The sequence below is a fragment of the Cyanistes caeruleus genome, chromosome 1, assembly GCF_971803275.1.
Source record: "Cyanistes caeruleus chromosome 1, bCyaCae1.hap1.1, whole genome shotgun sequence".
In the NCBI taxonomy this organism is placed as follows: domain Eukaryota; kingdom Metazoa; phylum Chordata; class Aves; order Passeriformes; family Paridae; genus Cyanistes; species Cyanistes caeruleus.
In genome coordinates, this window is record NC_141701.1 from 1701646 (window position 1) to 1715372 (window position 13727).

At 37.0% G+C, this 13727-nt stretch overlaps 1 protein-coding gene across 2 annotated transcripts in view; it reads right to left on the reverse strand.

Moving 5' to 3' along the window:
* Window positions 1–13727, reverse strand: part of RECQL4 (RecQ like helicase 4) — a 52815-nt gene that overhangs the window by 29918 nt on the left and 9170 nt on the right. For both annotated transcript variants that reach the window (XM_086876138.1, XM_086876148.1), the window contains exons 11-16: window positions 12734–12870; window positions 12571–12654; window positions 12325–12501; window positions 12055–12231; window positions 4982–5141; window positions 593–858 (exon numbers count right to left, since the gene is read on the reverse strand). In XM_086876138.1, coding sequence (XP_086732264.1) covers window positions 593–858; window positions 4982–5141; window positions 12055–12231; window positions 12325–12501; window positions 12571–12654; window positions 12734–12870 — 1001 coding nt within the window. The remainder of the gene's footprint in view (window positions 1–592; window positions 859–4981; window positions 5142–12054; window positions 12232–12324; window positions 12502–12570; window positions 12655–12733; window positions 12871–13727) is intronic.

Here is a 13727-nt window from a genome sequence, read left to right on the forward strand (position 1 = left end):
CCATTTTTTCCCAGAATTTTCCATTTTCCCCCAGAATCCCCCATTTTTTCCCAGAATTCCCCAATTTATTCCTCATTTTCCCCCAGAATTCCCCATTTTCTCCCAGAATTCCCCATTTGCCCCAGAATCCCCCATTTTCCCCCAGAATACCCCAATTTTCTCCCCCAAATTTCCCCATTTTTTCCCATTTTTTCCCAGAATTCCCCAATTTTTTCCTCAATTTTTCCCCCCAGAATCCCCCATTTCCCCCCAGAATCCCCCATTTTTTCCCAGAATTCTTCAATTTTTCCCTCATTTTCCCCCAAAATTCCCCATTTTTTCCCAGAATTCCCCATTTTCTCCCAGATTCCCCCATTTTTTCCCAGAATTCCCCATTTTTTTCCCTCATTTTTTCCCAGAATTCCTCAATTTTCTCCCAGAATCCCCCATTTTTTCCCAGAATTCCCCAATTTTTTCCCCATTTCCTCCCAGAATCCCCCATTTTTTCCCAGAATTCCCCAATTTTTTCCCCATTTCCTCCCAGAATCCCCCATTTTCTCCCAGAATTCCCCATTTCCCCCCAGAATTCCCCATTTTTCCCCAGAATTCCCACCTCTGGCTCCAGGAACAGGTGGCACCAGGCGGGTTTTCCGTCCCTTCCGGCTCTCCCGATTTCCTGCACGTAGCTCTCCAGATTCCCGGGAATGTTGTAATGAACAATTCCCCGGATATCGGATTTATCCAACCCCATCCCGAAGGAAATGGTGGCACAAAGCACCCGGATCCTGTTTTCCATGAAATCCCGTTGGATTTTCCGCCGTTCCCGGGGCGCCAGCCCGGCGTGGTACGCGGCCGAAACCCAAAATTCCTCATTTTTCCCTAAGCAAAACACAAAATTTTTTGTGAATTTTCCCCAAATTCCCTCATTTTTCCTCACATTTTCCCAGAATTCCCTGATTTTTCCCATTTATTCCTCGAATTCCCAAAATTTTTGCCCAAATTTTCTTAAAATTTTACGTTTTTCCCCCAAATCCTTCCAGAATTCCTTGGTTTTTCCCAAATTATTCCCATTTTACCCCAAATCCTCCATTTCCCTCCAATCCACTCCCATTTTTCCCCCCAAATTCCCTCCAAATCCCCAAAATTTTCCTTCCATTTTCCCCCCAAATTTTCCCATTTTACTCCTCAAAATCCCCAAATTTCTCCCAGATTTTTCCCTTTTCCCTCCAAATTTCCTCCAAATCTCCCCATTTTTACCCCAAATCCCAGAAATTTCCTTTTCATTCCAAATTTTTCCCAAAATTTCCTTGAAATCCCCCATTTTCCTTCAATTTTCCCAAAATTCCCCCATTTTTACCCCAAATTTTTCCCATTTTACTCCTCAAAATCCCCAAATTTCTCCCAGATTTTTCCCTTTTCCCTCCAAATTTCCCCATTTTTACCCCAAATTCCCTTCAAATCCCCAAAATTTTCCTAAAATTCCCCCCCAAATTTTCCCATTTTACTCCTCAAATTCCCCAAATTTCTCCCAGATTTTTCCCTTTTCCCCCAAATTTGTTCCAAATCTCCCCATTTTTACCCCAAATCCCAGAAATCCCCTTTCATTCCCATTTTTACCCCCAAATTTCCCCATTTTTACCCCAAATTCCCTCCAAATCCCCAAAATTTTCCTTCCATTTCCCCATTTTCCCCCCAAATTTTCCCATTTTACTCCTCAATTTCCCCATTTCCCCAAATTTCCTCCCAGATTTTTCCCAAATTTCCTCCCAAATCCCAGAAATTCCCTCCAAATCTCCCCATTTTTACCCCAAATCCCCTCCAAATCCCCCAAATTTTCCTTCCATTTCCCCATTTTTACCCCAAATTTTTCCCATTTTACTCCTCAATTTCCCATATTTCTCCCAGATTTTTCCCTTTTCCCCCCAAATTTCCTCCAAATCCCAAAAGTTTCCTCCAAATTTCCCCATTTTTACCCCAAATCCCAGAAATCCCCTTTCATTCCCAATTTTCCCCCAAATTCCCTCAAAATCCCCAAAATTTTCCAACCATTTCCCCATTTTTACCCCAAATTTTTCCCATTTTATGCCTCAAAATCCCCAAATTTCTCCCAGATTTTTCCCTTTTCCCCCAAATTTGTTCCAAATCTCCCCATTTTTACCCCAAATCCCCTCCAAATCCCCAAAATTTTCCTTCCATTTCCCCATTTTCCCCCCAAATTTTCCCATTTTACTCCTCAAATTCCCAAATTTCTCCCAGATTTTTCCCTTTTCCCCCTAAATTTCCTCCAAATCTCAAAAGTTTCCTCCAAATCTCCCCATTTTTCCCCCAAATCCCCTCCAAACCCCCAAAATTTTCCAACCATTTCCCCATTTTCCCCCCAAATTTTCCCATTTTACTCCTCAAATTCCCAATTTCCTCCCACATTTTTCCCTTTTCCCCCCAAATTCCCTCCAAATTTCCCCATTTTTACCCCAAATCCCAGAAATCCCCTTTAATTCCCAATTTTCCCCCCGAATTCCCTCCAAATCTCCCCATTTTTACCCCAAATTTCCTTGAAATCCCCAAAATTTTCCTTCCATTTCCCCATTTTCTCCCCCAAATTTTCCCATTTTACTCCTCAAATTCCCCATTTCCCCAAATTTCCTCCCAGATTTTTCCCAAATTTCCTCCCAAATCCCAGAAATTTTCTCCAAATCTCCCCATTTTTACCCCAAATTCCCTCCAAATCCCCAAAATTTTCCTTCCATTTCCCCTGTTTCCCCCCCAAATTTTCCCATTTTACTCCTCAAATTCCCAAATTTCTCCCAGATTTTTCCCTTTTCCACCCAAATTTCCCCATTTTTACCCCAAATTCCCTCCAAATCCCCAAAATTTTCCTTCCATTTCCCCATTTCCCCCCCAAATTTTCCCATTTTACTCCTCAAAATCCCCAAATTTCTCCCAGATTTTTCCCTTTTCCCTCCAAATTTCCTCCAAATCTCCCCATTTTTACCCCAAATCCCAGAAATTTCCTTTTCATTCCAAATTTTTCCCAAAATTTCCTTGAAATCTCCCCATTTTTCCTTCAATTTTCCCAATATTCCCCCATTTTTACCCCAAATTTTTCCCATTTTACTCCTCAAAATCCCCAGATTTCTCCCAGACTTTTCCATTTTCCCCCCAAATCTCCCCATTTTTACCCCAAATCTCAGAAATCCCCTTTAATTCCCATTTTTTCCCCCAAATTCCCTCAAAATCCCCAAAATTTTCCTTCCATTTCCCCATTTTCCCCCCAAATTTTCCCATTTTACTCCTCAAATTCCCAAATTTCTCCCAGATTTTTCTCTTTTCCCCTCAAATTTCCTCCAAATCTCCCCATTTTTACCCCAAATCCCAGAAATCCCCTTTAATTCCCATTTTCTCCCCCAAATTTCCTCGAAATCCCCAAAATTTTCCTTCCATTTCCCCATTTTCCCCCCCAAATTTTTCCCATTTTTCGCCTCAAAATCCCCAAATTTCTCCCAGATTTTCCCTTTTCCCCCCAAAATTGTTCCAAATCCCAGAAATTTCCTCCAAATCTCCCCATTTTTACCCCAAATCCCCTCCAAATCCCCAAAATTTTCCTTCAATTTCCCCCCTTTATACCCCAAATTTTCCCATTTTACTCCTCAAATTCCCCATTTCCCCAAATTTCCTCCCAGATTTTTCCCAAATTTCCTCCCAAATCCCAGAAATTTCCTCCAAACCTCCCCATTTTTACTCCAAATTTCCTTGAAATCTCATTTTTACCCCAAATCCCAGAAATCCCCTTTAATTCTCAATTTTCCCTCCAAATTCCCTCCAAATCTCCCCATTTTTACCCCAAATTCCCTCCAAATCCCCAAAATTTTCCTTCCACCTCCCCATTTTCCCCCCAAATTTTCCCATTTTACTCCTCAATTTCTCAATTTCCTTCCAGATTTTTCCATTTTCCCCCCAAATTCCCTCCAAATCCCCAAAATTTTCCTTCCATTCCCCCCCAAATTTTCCCATTTTACTCCTCAAAATCCCCAAATTTCTCCCAGATTTTTCCCTTTTCCCCCAAATTTGTTCCAAATCTCCCCATTTTTACCCCAAATTCCCTCCAAATCCCCAAAATTTTCCTTCCACCTCCCCATTTTCCCCCCAAATTTTCCCATTTTACTCCTCAATTTCTCAATTTCCTCCCAGATTTTTCCCTTTTCCCCCCAAATTCCCTCCAAATCTCCCCATTTTTACCCCAAATCCCCTCCAAATCCCCAAAATTTTCCTTCCATTTCCCCCCTTTATACCCCAAATTTTCCCATTTTACTCCTCAAATTCCCAAATTTCTCCCAGATTTTTCCTTTTCCCCCCAAATTCCCTCCAAATCCCAAAAGTTTCCTTCAATTCTCCCCATTTTTACCCCAAATCCCAGAAATCCCCTTTCATTCCCATTTTTCCCCCAAAATTTCCTTGAAATCCCCCATTTTCCTTCAATTTTCCCAAAATTCCCCCATTTTTACCCCAAATTTTTCCCATTTTATGCCTCAAATTCCCAAATTTCTCCCAGATTTTTCCCTTTTCCCTCCAAATCTTCCCATTTTTACCCCAAATCCCAGAAATCCCCTTTAATTCCCAATTTTCCCCCCACATTCCCTCCAAATTTCCCCATTTTTACCCCAAATTCCCTCCAAATCCCCAAAATTTTCCTTTCATTTCCCCATTTTTTCCCCCCAAATCTTCCCATTTTACTCCTCAAATTTCCCAAATTTGTCCCAGATTTTTCCCTTTTCCCCCCAAATTTGTTCCAAATCTCCCCATTTTTACCCCAAATCCCAGAAATCCCCTTTCATTCCCATTTTTTCCCCAAAATTCCCTCCAAATTTCCCCATTTTTACCCCAAATTCCCTCCAAATCCCCCCATTTTCCTTCCATTCCCCCCCAAATTTTCCCATTTCTCTCCTCAATTTCCCCCATTCCCATCCCAGAATTTCACCCCAATCCCAACCCAGATTTTTCCCACCTTTCCTCTGTTTTTTCCCGTTGTTTTCCGGGCGTTGAGGGCTCGGAATTCCCGGGAATTCCCGGCGGATCAGCGCCGCCAGCCGCTCGCTCTCCTCCCGGCGCGTGCAGTAAACGATGGCCGAGCCCAAATTCCGCCCTCGGAGCAGCCGCAGCAGAGCCTGAGAACGGGAAAATCCGGAATTTTTATCTCGTGGAAATGGGGGAAAAAATGGGGAATTGGGGTGAAAAAAATTGGGATTTTTTTTTGCATAAAAATGGGGGGTTGTGCCAAAAAATTGGGATTTTTTTCATATAAAAATGGGATTTTTACGGAAAAAAATGGGGAATTTGTGCCAAAAAATTGGGATTTTTTTAATATAAAAATGGGGGATTTGTCCCAAAAAATCAGGATTTTTTCATATAAAAATGGGGGGTTTGTACCAAAAAATTCAATTTTTTTTCCCATAAAAATGGGGAATTGGTCCTAAAAAATTGGGATTTTTTTCCCATAAAAATGGGGGGTTTGTGCCAAAAAATCAGGATTTTTTTTGTATAAAAATGGGGGATTTATGCCAAAAACTTGGGATTTTTTTCATATAAAAATGGGGAATTCGAGCCAAAAAAATTGGGATTTTTTTCCCATAAAAATGGGGAATTTGTTCCAAAAAATCAGGATTTTTCTCATATAAAAATGGGGAATTTGTCCCAAAAAATTGGGATTTTTTTCATATAAAAATGGGGAATGTGTCCCAAAAAATTCAATTTTTTTTCCCATAAAAATGGGGAATTTGTGCCAAAAAATCAGGATTTTTTTCCCATAAAAATGGGGGATTGGTCCTAAAAAATTGGGGTTTTTTTTCCCATAAAAATGGGATTTTTAGGGAAAAAATGGGGAATTAGACCCAAAAAATTGGGAATTTTTTCATATAAAAATGGGGGATTTGTGCCAAAAAATTCAATTTTTTTTGTATAAAAATGGGGGATTTGTGCAAAAAAATTCAAATTTTTTTTCCCATAAAAATGGGGAATTTGTCCCAAAAAATTGGGATTTTTTCGTATAAAAATGGGGAATGTGTCCCAAAAAATCAGGATTTTTTTAACATAAAAATGGGGGATTTGTCCTAAAAAATTGGGGTTTTTTTTCCCATAAAAATGGGATTTTTAGGGAAAAAAATGGGGAATTTGTGCCAAAAAATTCAATTTTTTTTAATATAAAAATGGGGGAATTTGAGCCAAAAAATTGGGAATTTTTTTCCCATAAAAATGGGATTTTTAGGGAAAAAATGGTGGATTTGTGCCTAAAAATTGGGATTTTTTTAATATAAAAATGGGGGATTTATCCCAAAAAATCAGGATTTTTTCATATAAAAATGGGGGGTTTTTGTCAAAAAATTCAATTTTTTTTCCCATAAAAATGGGGAATTGGTCCTAAAAAATTGGGATTTTTTTCCCATAAAAATGGGGAATTTGTCCCAAAAAATTGGGATTTTTTTAATATAAAAATGGGGGATTTGTACCAAAAAATTGGGATTTTTTTAATATAAAAATGGGGGGTTTGTGCCAAAAAATGTGGATTTTTTTCGTATAAAAATGGGGAATTTGTCCCAAAAAATCAGGATTTTTCTCATATAAAAATAGGGAATTGGTCCTAAATATTGGGATTTTTTTTTTCATAAAAATGGGGAATTGGTCCCAAAAAATTGGGATTTTTTTCCCATAAAAATGGGGAATTTGTCCCAAAAAATTGGGATTTTTTTAATATAAAAATGGGGGATTTGTACCAAAAAATTGGGATTTTTTTTGTATAAAAATGGGGAATTCGAGCCAAAAAATTGGGATTTTTTTCCCATAAAAATGGGGGGTTTGTGCCAAAAAATTCAATTTTTTTTCCATAAAAATGGGGAATTTGTCCCAAAAAATCAGGATTTTTTTAACATAAAAATGGGGAATTTGTGCCAAAAAATTCAATTTTTTTTCCCATAAAAATGGGGGATCTGTGCCAAAAAATTGGGATTTTTTTTGTATAAAAATGGGGAATTTGTCCCAAAAAATCAGGATTTTTTTTGTATAAAAATAGGGGATTTGTCCCAAAAAATCAGGATTTTTTTCATACAAAAATGGGGAATTCGAGCCAAAAAATTCAATTTTTTTTCCATAAAAATGGGGGATTTGTCCCAAAAAATTGGGATTTTTTTCATATAAAAATGGGGAATTTGTGCCAAAAAATTGGGATTTTTTTCATATAAAAATGGGGGATTTGTGCCAAAAAATTGGGATCTTTTTCATATAAAAATGGGGGATTTGTGCCAAAAAAATTGGGATTTTTTCATATAAAAATGGGGAATTTGTGCCATAAAATTCAATTTTTTTTCATATAAAAATGGGGGGTTTGTGCCAAAAAATTGGGATTTTTTCATATAAAAATGGGGAATTTGTGCCATAAAATTCAATTTTTTTTCATATAAAAATGGGGAATTTGTGCCAAAAAATTGGGATTTTTTTCGTATAAAAATGGGGAATGTGTCCCAAAAAATGTGGATTTTTTTTCCCATAAAAATGGGGAATTTGTGCCAAAAAATCAGGATTTTTTTCCCATAAAAATGGGGGATTGGTCCTAAAAAATTGGGGTTTTTTTTCCCATAAAAATGGGATTTTTAGGGAAAAAATGGGGAATTAGACCCAAAAAATTGGGAATTTTTTCATATAAAAATGGGGGGTTTGTGCCAAAAAATCAGGATTTTTTTTGTATAAAAATGGGGGATTTGTGCAAAAAAATTCAAATTTTTTTTCCCATAAAAATGGGGAATTTGTCCCAAAAAATTGGGATTTTTTCGTATAAAAATGGGGAATGTGTCCCAAAAAATCAGGATTTTTTTAACATAAACATGGGGGATTTGTCCTAAAAAATTGGGGTTTTTTTTCCCATAAAAATGGGATTTTTAGGGAAAAAATGGTGGATTTGTGCCTAAAAATTGGGATTTTTTTAATATAAAAATGGGGGATTTATCCCAAAAAATCAGGATTTTTTCATATAAAAATGGGGGGTTTTTGTCAAAAAATTCAATTTTTTTTCCCATAAAAATGGGGAATTGGTCCTAAAAAATTGGGATTTTTTTCCCATAAAAATGGGGAATTTGTCCCAAAAAATTGGGATTTTTTTAATATAAAAATGGGGGATTTGTACCAAAAAATTGGGATTTTTTTAATATAAAAATGGGGGGTTTGTGCCAAAAAATGTGGATTTTTTTCGTATAAAAATGGGGAATTTGTCCCAAAAAATCAGGATTTTTCTCATATAAAAATAGGGAATTGGTCCTAAATATTGGGATTTTTTTTTTCATAAAAATGGGGAATTGGTCCCAAAAAATTGGGATTTTTTTCCCATAAAAATGGGGAATTTGTCCCAAAAAATTGGGATTTTTTTAATATAAAAATGGGGGATTTGTACCAAAAAATTGGGATTTTTTTCATATAAAAATGGGGAATTCGGGCCAAAAAAAATGGGATTTTTTTCCCATAAAAATGGGGAATTTGTTCCAAAAAATCAGGATTTTTCTCATATAAAAATGGGGAATTTGTCCCAGAAAATTGGGATTTTTTTCGTATAAAAATGGGGAATGTGTCCCAAAAAATGTGGATTTTTTTCATATAAAAATGGGGGATTTGTGCCAAAAAATTGGGATTTTTTTGTATAAAAATGGGGAATGTGTCCCAAAAAATGTGGATTTTTTTAACATAAAAATGGGGGATTCGAGCCAAAAAAATCAGGATTTTTTTTGTATAAAAATGGGGGATTTGTGCCAAAAAATCAGGATTTTTCTCACATAAAAATGGGGAATTAGTCCCAAAAAATCGGGATTTTTTTCCCATAAAAATGGGGGGTTTGTGCCAAAAAATTAGGATTTTTTTCATATAAAAATGGGGGATTTGTGCCAAAAAATTGGGATTTTTTTCATATAAAAATGGGGGGTTTGTGTCAAAAAATTGGGATTTTTTTCCCATAAAAATGGGGGATTTGTGCCAAAAAATTGGGATCTTTTTCATATAAAAATGGGGAATTTGTGCCAAAAAAATTGGGATTTTTTCATATAAAAATGGGGAATTTGTGCCATAAAAGTCAATTTTTTTTCATATAAAAATGGGGGGTTTGTGCCAAAAAATTGGGATTTTTTTCATATAAAAATGGGGAATTGGTCCTAAAAAAATTAGGATTTTTCATATAAAACTGGAGAAATTGTCCCAAAAAATCAGGGTTTTTTTCCCATAAAAATGGGGAATTGGTCCCAAAAAATGTGGATTTTTTTCATATAAAAATGGGGAATTTGTGCCAAAAAATTGGGATTTTTCTCATATAAAAATGGGGAATTTGTCCCAAAAAATTGGGAATTTTTTCATATAAAAATGGGGAATTTGTCCCAAAAAATCAGGATTTTTTTCGTATAAAAATGGGGAATGTGTCCCAAAAAATTCAATTTTTTTTCCCATAAAAATGGGGAATTTGTGCCAAAAAATCAGGATTTTTTTCCCATAAAAATGGGGGATTGGTCCTAAAAAATTGGGGTTTTTTTTCCCATAAAAATGGGATTTTTAGGGAAAAAAATGGGGAATTTGTGCCAAAAAATTGGGATTTTTTTCGTATAAAAATGGGGAATGTGTCCCAAAAAATGTGGATTTTTTTTGTATAAAAATGGAGAATTTGATCCAAAAAAATCAGGATTTTTTTTGTATAAAAATGGGGGGTTTGTGCCTAAAAATTGGGATTTTTTTCATATAAAAATGGGGAATTGGTCCTAAAAAAATTAGGATTTTTCATATAAAACTGGAGAAATTGTCCCAAAAAATCAGGGTTTTTCTCACATAAAAATGGGGGATTTGTCCCAAAAAATTGGGATTTTTTTCATATAAAAATGGGGGATTTGTGCCAAAAAATTGGGAATTTTTTCATATAAAAATAGGGGGGTTGTGCCAAAAAATCAGGATTTTTTTTGTATAAAAATGGGGGATTTGTCCCAAAAAATTGGGATTTTTTTTCCCATAAAAATGGGGAATTCGAGCCAAAAAATTCAATTTTTTTTCCCATAAAAATGGGACTTTTAGGGAAAAAAATGGGGAATTAGACCCAAAAAATTGGGAATTTTTTCATATAAAAATGGGGAATTCAGGCCAAAAAAATGGGATTTTTTTCCCATAAAAATGGGGAATTTGTCCCACAAAATCAGGATTTTTCTCATATAAAAATGGGGAATTTGTCCCAAAAAATTGGGATTTTTTTCGTATAAAAATGGGGAATGTGTCCCAAAAAATGTGGATTTTTTTCATATAAAAATGGGGGATTTGTGCCAAAAAATTGGGATTTTTTTGTATAAAAATGGGGGATTTGTCCCAAAAAATCAGGATTTTTCTCACATAAAAATGGGGAATTTGTCCCAAAAAATCGGGATTTTTTTCCCATAAAAATGGGGGATTTGTGCCAAAAAATTGGGAATTTTTTCATATAAAAATGGGGAATTTGTCCCAAAAAATCAGGATTTTTTTTGTATAAAAATGGGGGATTTGTGCCAAAAAATTCAATTTTTTTTCCCATAAAAATGGGGGATTTGTCACAAAAAATTGGGATTTTTTTCATATAAAAATGGGGGGTTTGTGCCAAAAAATCAGGATTTTTTTTGTATAAAAATGGGGAATTTGCTCCAAAAAAATTGGGATTTTTTTCATATAAAAATGGGGAATTGGTCCCAAAAAATTGGGATATTTTTTCCCATAAAAATGGGGAATTTGTCCTAAAAAACTGAGAAATTTTTCCCCAAAAAAAGGGTTTTTAGAGAAAACAAAATAGGGAATTTTTCCCAAAAAATGGGATTTTTTCTCCTCATAAAAGAGGGGGTTTAGGGAAAAAAAATGAGAAATTTTTCCCAAAAAATGGGATTTTTTTCTCCTCATAAAAGTGGGGGTTTAGGGAAAAAAAATGAGAAATTTTTCCCAAAATTGGGATTTTTTCTCCTCATAAAAGTGGGGGTTTAAGGAAAAAAAATGAGAATTTTTTCCCAAAAAATGGGATTTTTTTCTCTTCATAAAATTGGGGTTTAGGGAAAAAAAATGAGAAATTTTTCCCAAAAAATGGGATTTTTTTCTCCTCATAAAAGTGGGGGTTTAGGGAAAAAAAATGAGATTTTTTTCTCCTCATAAAAGTGGGGGTTTAAGGAAAAAAAATGAGAAATTTTTTAAAAAAATGGGATTTTTTTCTCCTCATAAAAGTGGGGGTTTAGGGAAAAAAAATGAGAAATTTTTCCAAAAAATGGGATTTTTTCTCCTCATAAAAGTGGGGGTTTAGGGAAAAAAAATGCGAAATTTTCCCCAAAAAATGAGATTTTTTCTCCTCATAAATTGGGGGTTTAGGGAAAAAAAATGAGAAATTTTTCCCAAAAAATGGGATTTTTTTCTCTTCATAAAATTGGGGTTTAGGGAAAAGAAATGAGAAATTTTTCCCAAAAAATGGGATTTTTTCTCCTCATAAAAGTGGGGGTTTAGGGAAAAAAAATGAGAAATTTTTCCCAAAAAATGGGATTTTTTTCTCTTCATAAAAGTGGGGGTTTAGGGAAAAAAAATGAGAAATTTTTCCCAAAAAATGGGATTTTTTTCTCCTCATAAAAGTGGGGGTTTAAGGAAAAAAAATGAGAATTTTTTCCCAAAAAATGGGATTTTTTTCTCTTCATAAAATTGGGGTTTAGGGAAAAAAAATGAGAAATTTTTCCCAAAAAATGGGATTTTTTCTCCTCATAAAAGTGGGGGTTTAGGGAAAAAAAATGAGAAATTTTCCCAAAAAATTGGATTTTTTTTTCCCTCGAAATTGAAGTTTACCTCTTAAAAACTCGGGTTTTCCCTCAAAAACACAAGTTTTCCCTCATTTTCCCCAAAAACAAAGATTATTCCCAAAAAATAAAAGTTTAAACCCTAAAAACGGCATTTTTCCTTCCGAAAACATGGGGACGATCCCAAAAAATGGAATTTTTAGGTCCTAAAAATGAAGATTTTTCCCCTTAAAAATCCCAATAAAAACGAAATACCCTGGAATGATCTCAAATCCGACCCCACCTGATCCCGGTCGGAATCCACGGACACGGAGAGCCGCAGGTTTTCGGGAATTCCGGCGGCGCCGATCCCGTTTTCCGGAGGAATTCCCAAATGTTGGGCCACGTCCCGAGCCGTGGCCGCCGTGGCCGTGGCCGTGAGGCCCAGGAAGCATCGGACTCCAAAGCGCTCCCGGAGAACCTGGAATTCCGAGACAGGAAAAAATTCCAGGATTTGAGGGGTTTTCCCGCTTTTTTTTTGGGATTTTTCCGAGGTTTTTCCAGGTTTTCCCACCTTGCAGATCCGGAGGTAAGCGGGTCGGAAGTTGTGGGACCATTGGGAGACGCAGTGAACTTCATCCAGGCAGGCGAAAGCCACGGGTGGGAAATCCCGGAAAAAACGGGAAAAAGATCCAGATCCCACCAGAGATTCCGGGGAAAGCAGCAGGATTTGGGCTTTGCCGCTCCTGACCTGGTGGAAAATTGGGATTATCCCGGATTTCTGCAATCCTAAAGGTGGAAAATGGGGAATTTTACTCACTTTTTCCATGGCTGCTTCCCGCTGGGATTGGGAGAGGTTGGAATGGATGCAGACGGCTTTGAGGGCTGAGGGGAGGCCGGAAACCTGGGATTGGGAATATTCCGGGTTTATTTTGCTGGGATATTCCAGCAGAATGGGGAAAAAGTGGGAATTATGGAAATACCTGATCGTCCATGAGGGATACGAGAGGGGAAATGACCAGGGAGATGCTGCCGGAATGTCGGTGGTAGAGAAAAGCGGGAAGTTGGTAGCACAGGGATTTGCCCATCCCTGTGGGTAACACCACCAGCGTGGAGATTCCTGGGAAAAAGAGGGAATTTTGGGAAGCTGGGTGAGGGAAAATGGTGGGGAAAACTGAGGGGAAAATTGAGGGAAAAACTGAGGGGAAAAGGGTGGGAAAACTGAGGGAAAAAGCAGCAAAAAGAGTGGGAAAAATAGAAAGGAAAATGGTGGGAAAAGGGCGGGAAAAACTGAGGGGAAAAAACTGAGGGAAAAAGCAGCAAGAAGAGTGGGGGAAATGGAGAGGAAAATGGTGGGGAAATGGTGGGAAAAATGTAAGGGAAAAGGGTGGTAAACCTGAGGGAAAAAGGATGGGAAAACTGAGGGAAAAGGCTGGGAAAATCTGAGGGGAAAAGGCTGGGGAAAACTGAGGGAAAAGGATGGGAAAAATGGAGGAAACAAGGGAGGGAAAACTGAGGGAAAAAGCAGCAAGAAGAGTGGGAAAAATGGAGAGGAAAATGGTGGGAAAAACTGAGGGAAAAAGGATGGGAAAACTGAGGGAAAAAGGATAGGAAAACTGAGGGAAAAAGGATGGGAAAACTGAGGGAAAAAGCAGCAAAAAGAGTGGGAAAAATGAAGAGGGAAATGGTGGGAAAAAGGGCAGGAAAATCTGAGGGGAAAAGGGCAGGAAAACCTGAGGGGGAAAGGGTGGGAAAACTGAGGGAAAAAGCAGCAAAAAAGGATGGGAAAAATGGAGATGAAAATGGCAGGAAGAAGGGTGGGAAAAATGTAAGGGAAAAGGGTGGTAAAATCTGAGGGGAAAAGGCTGCGGAAAACTGAGGGAAAAGGCTGGGAAAAATGGAGGGAACAAGGGAGGGAAAACTGAGGGAAAAAGCAGCAAGAGTGGGAAAAATGGAGAGGAAAATGGTGGGAAAAAC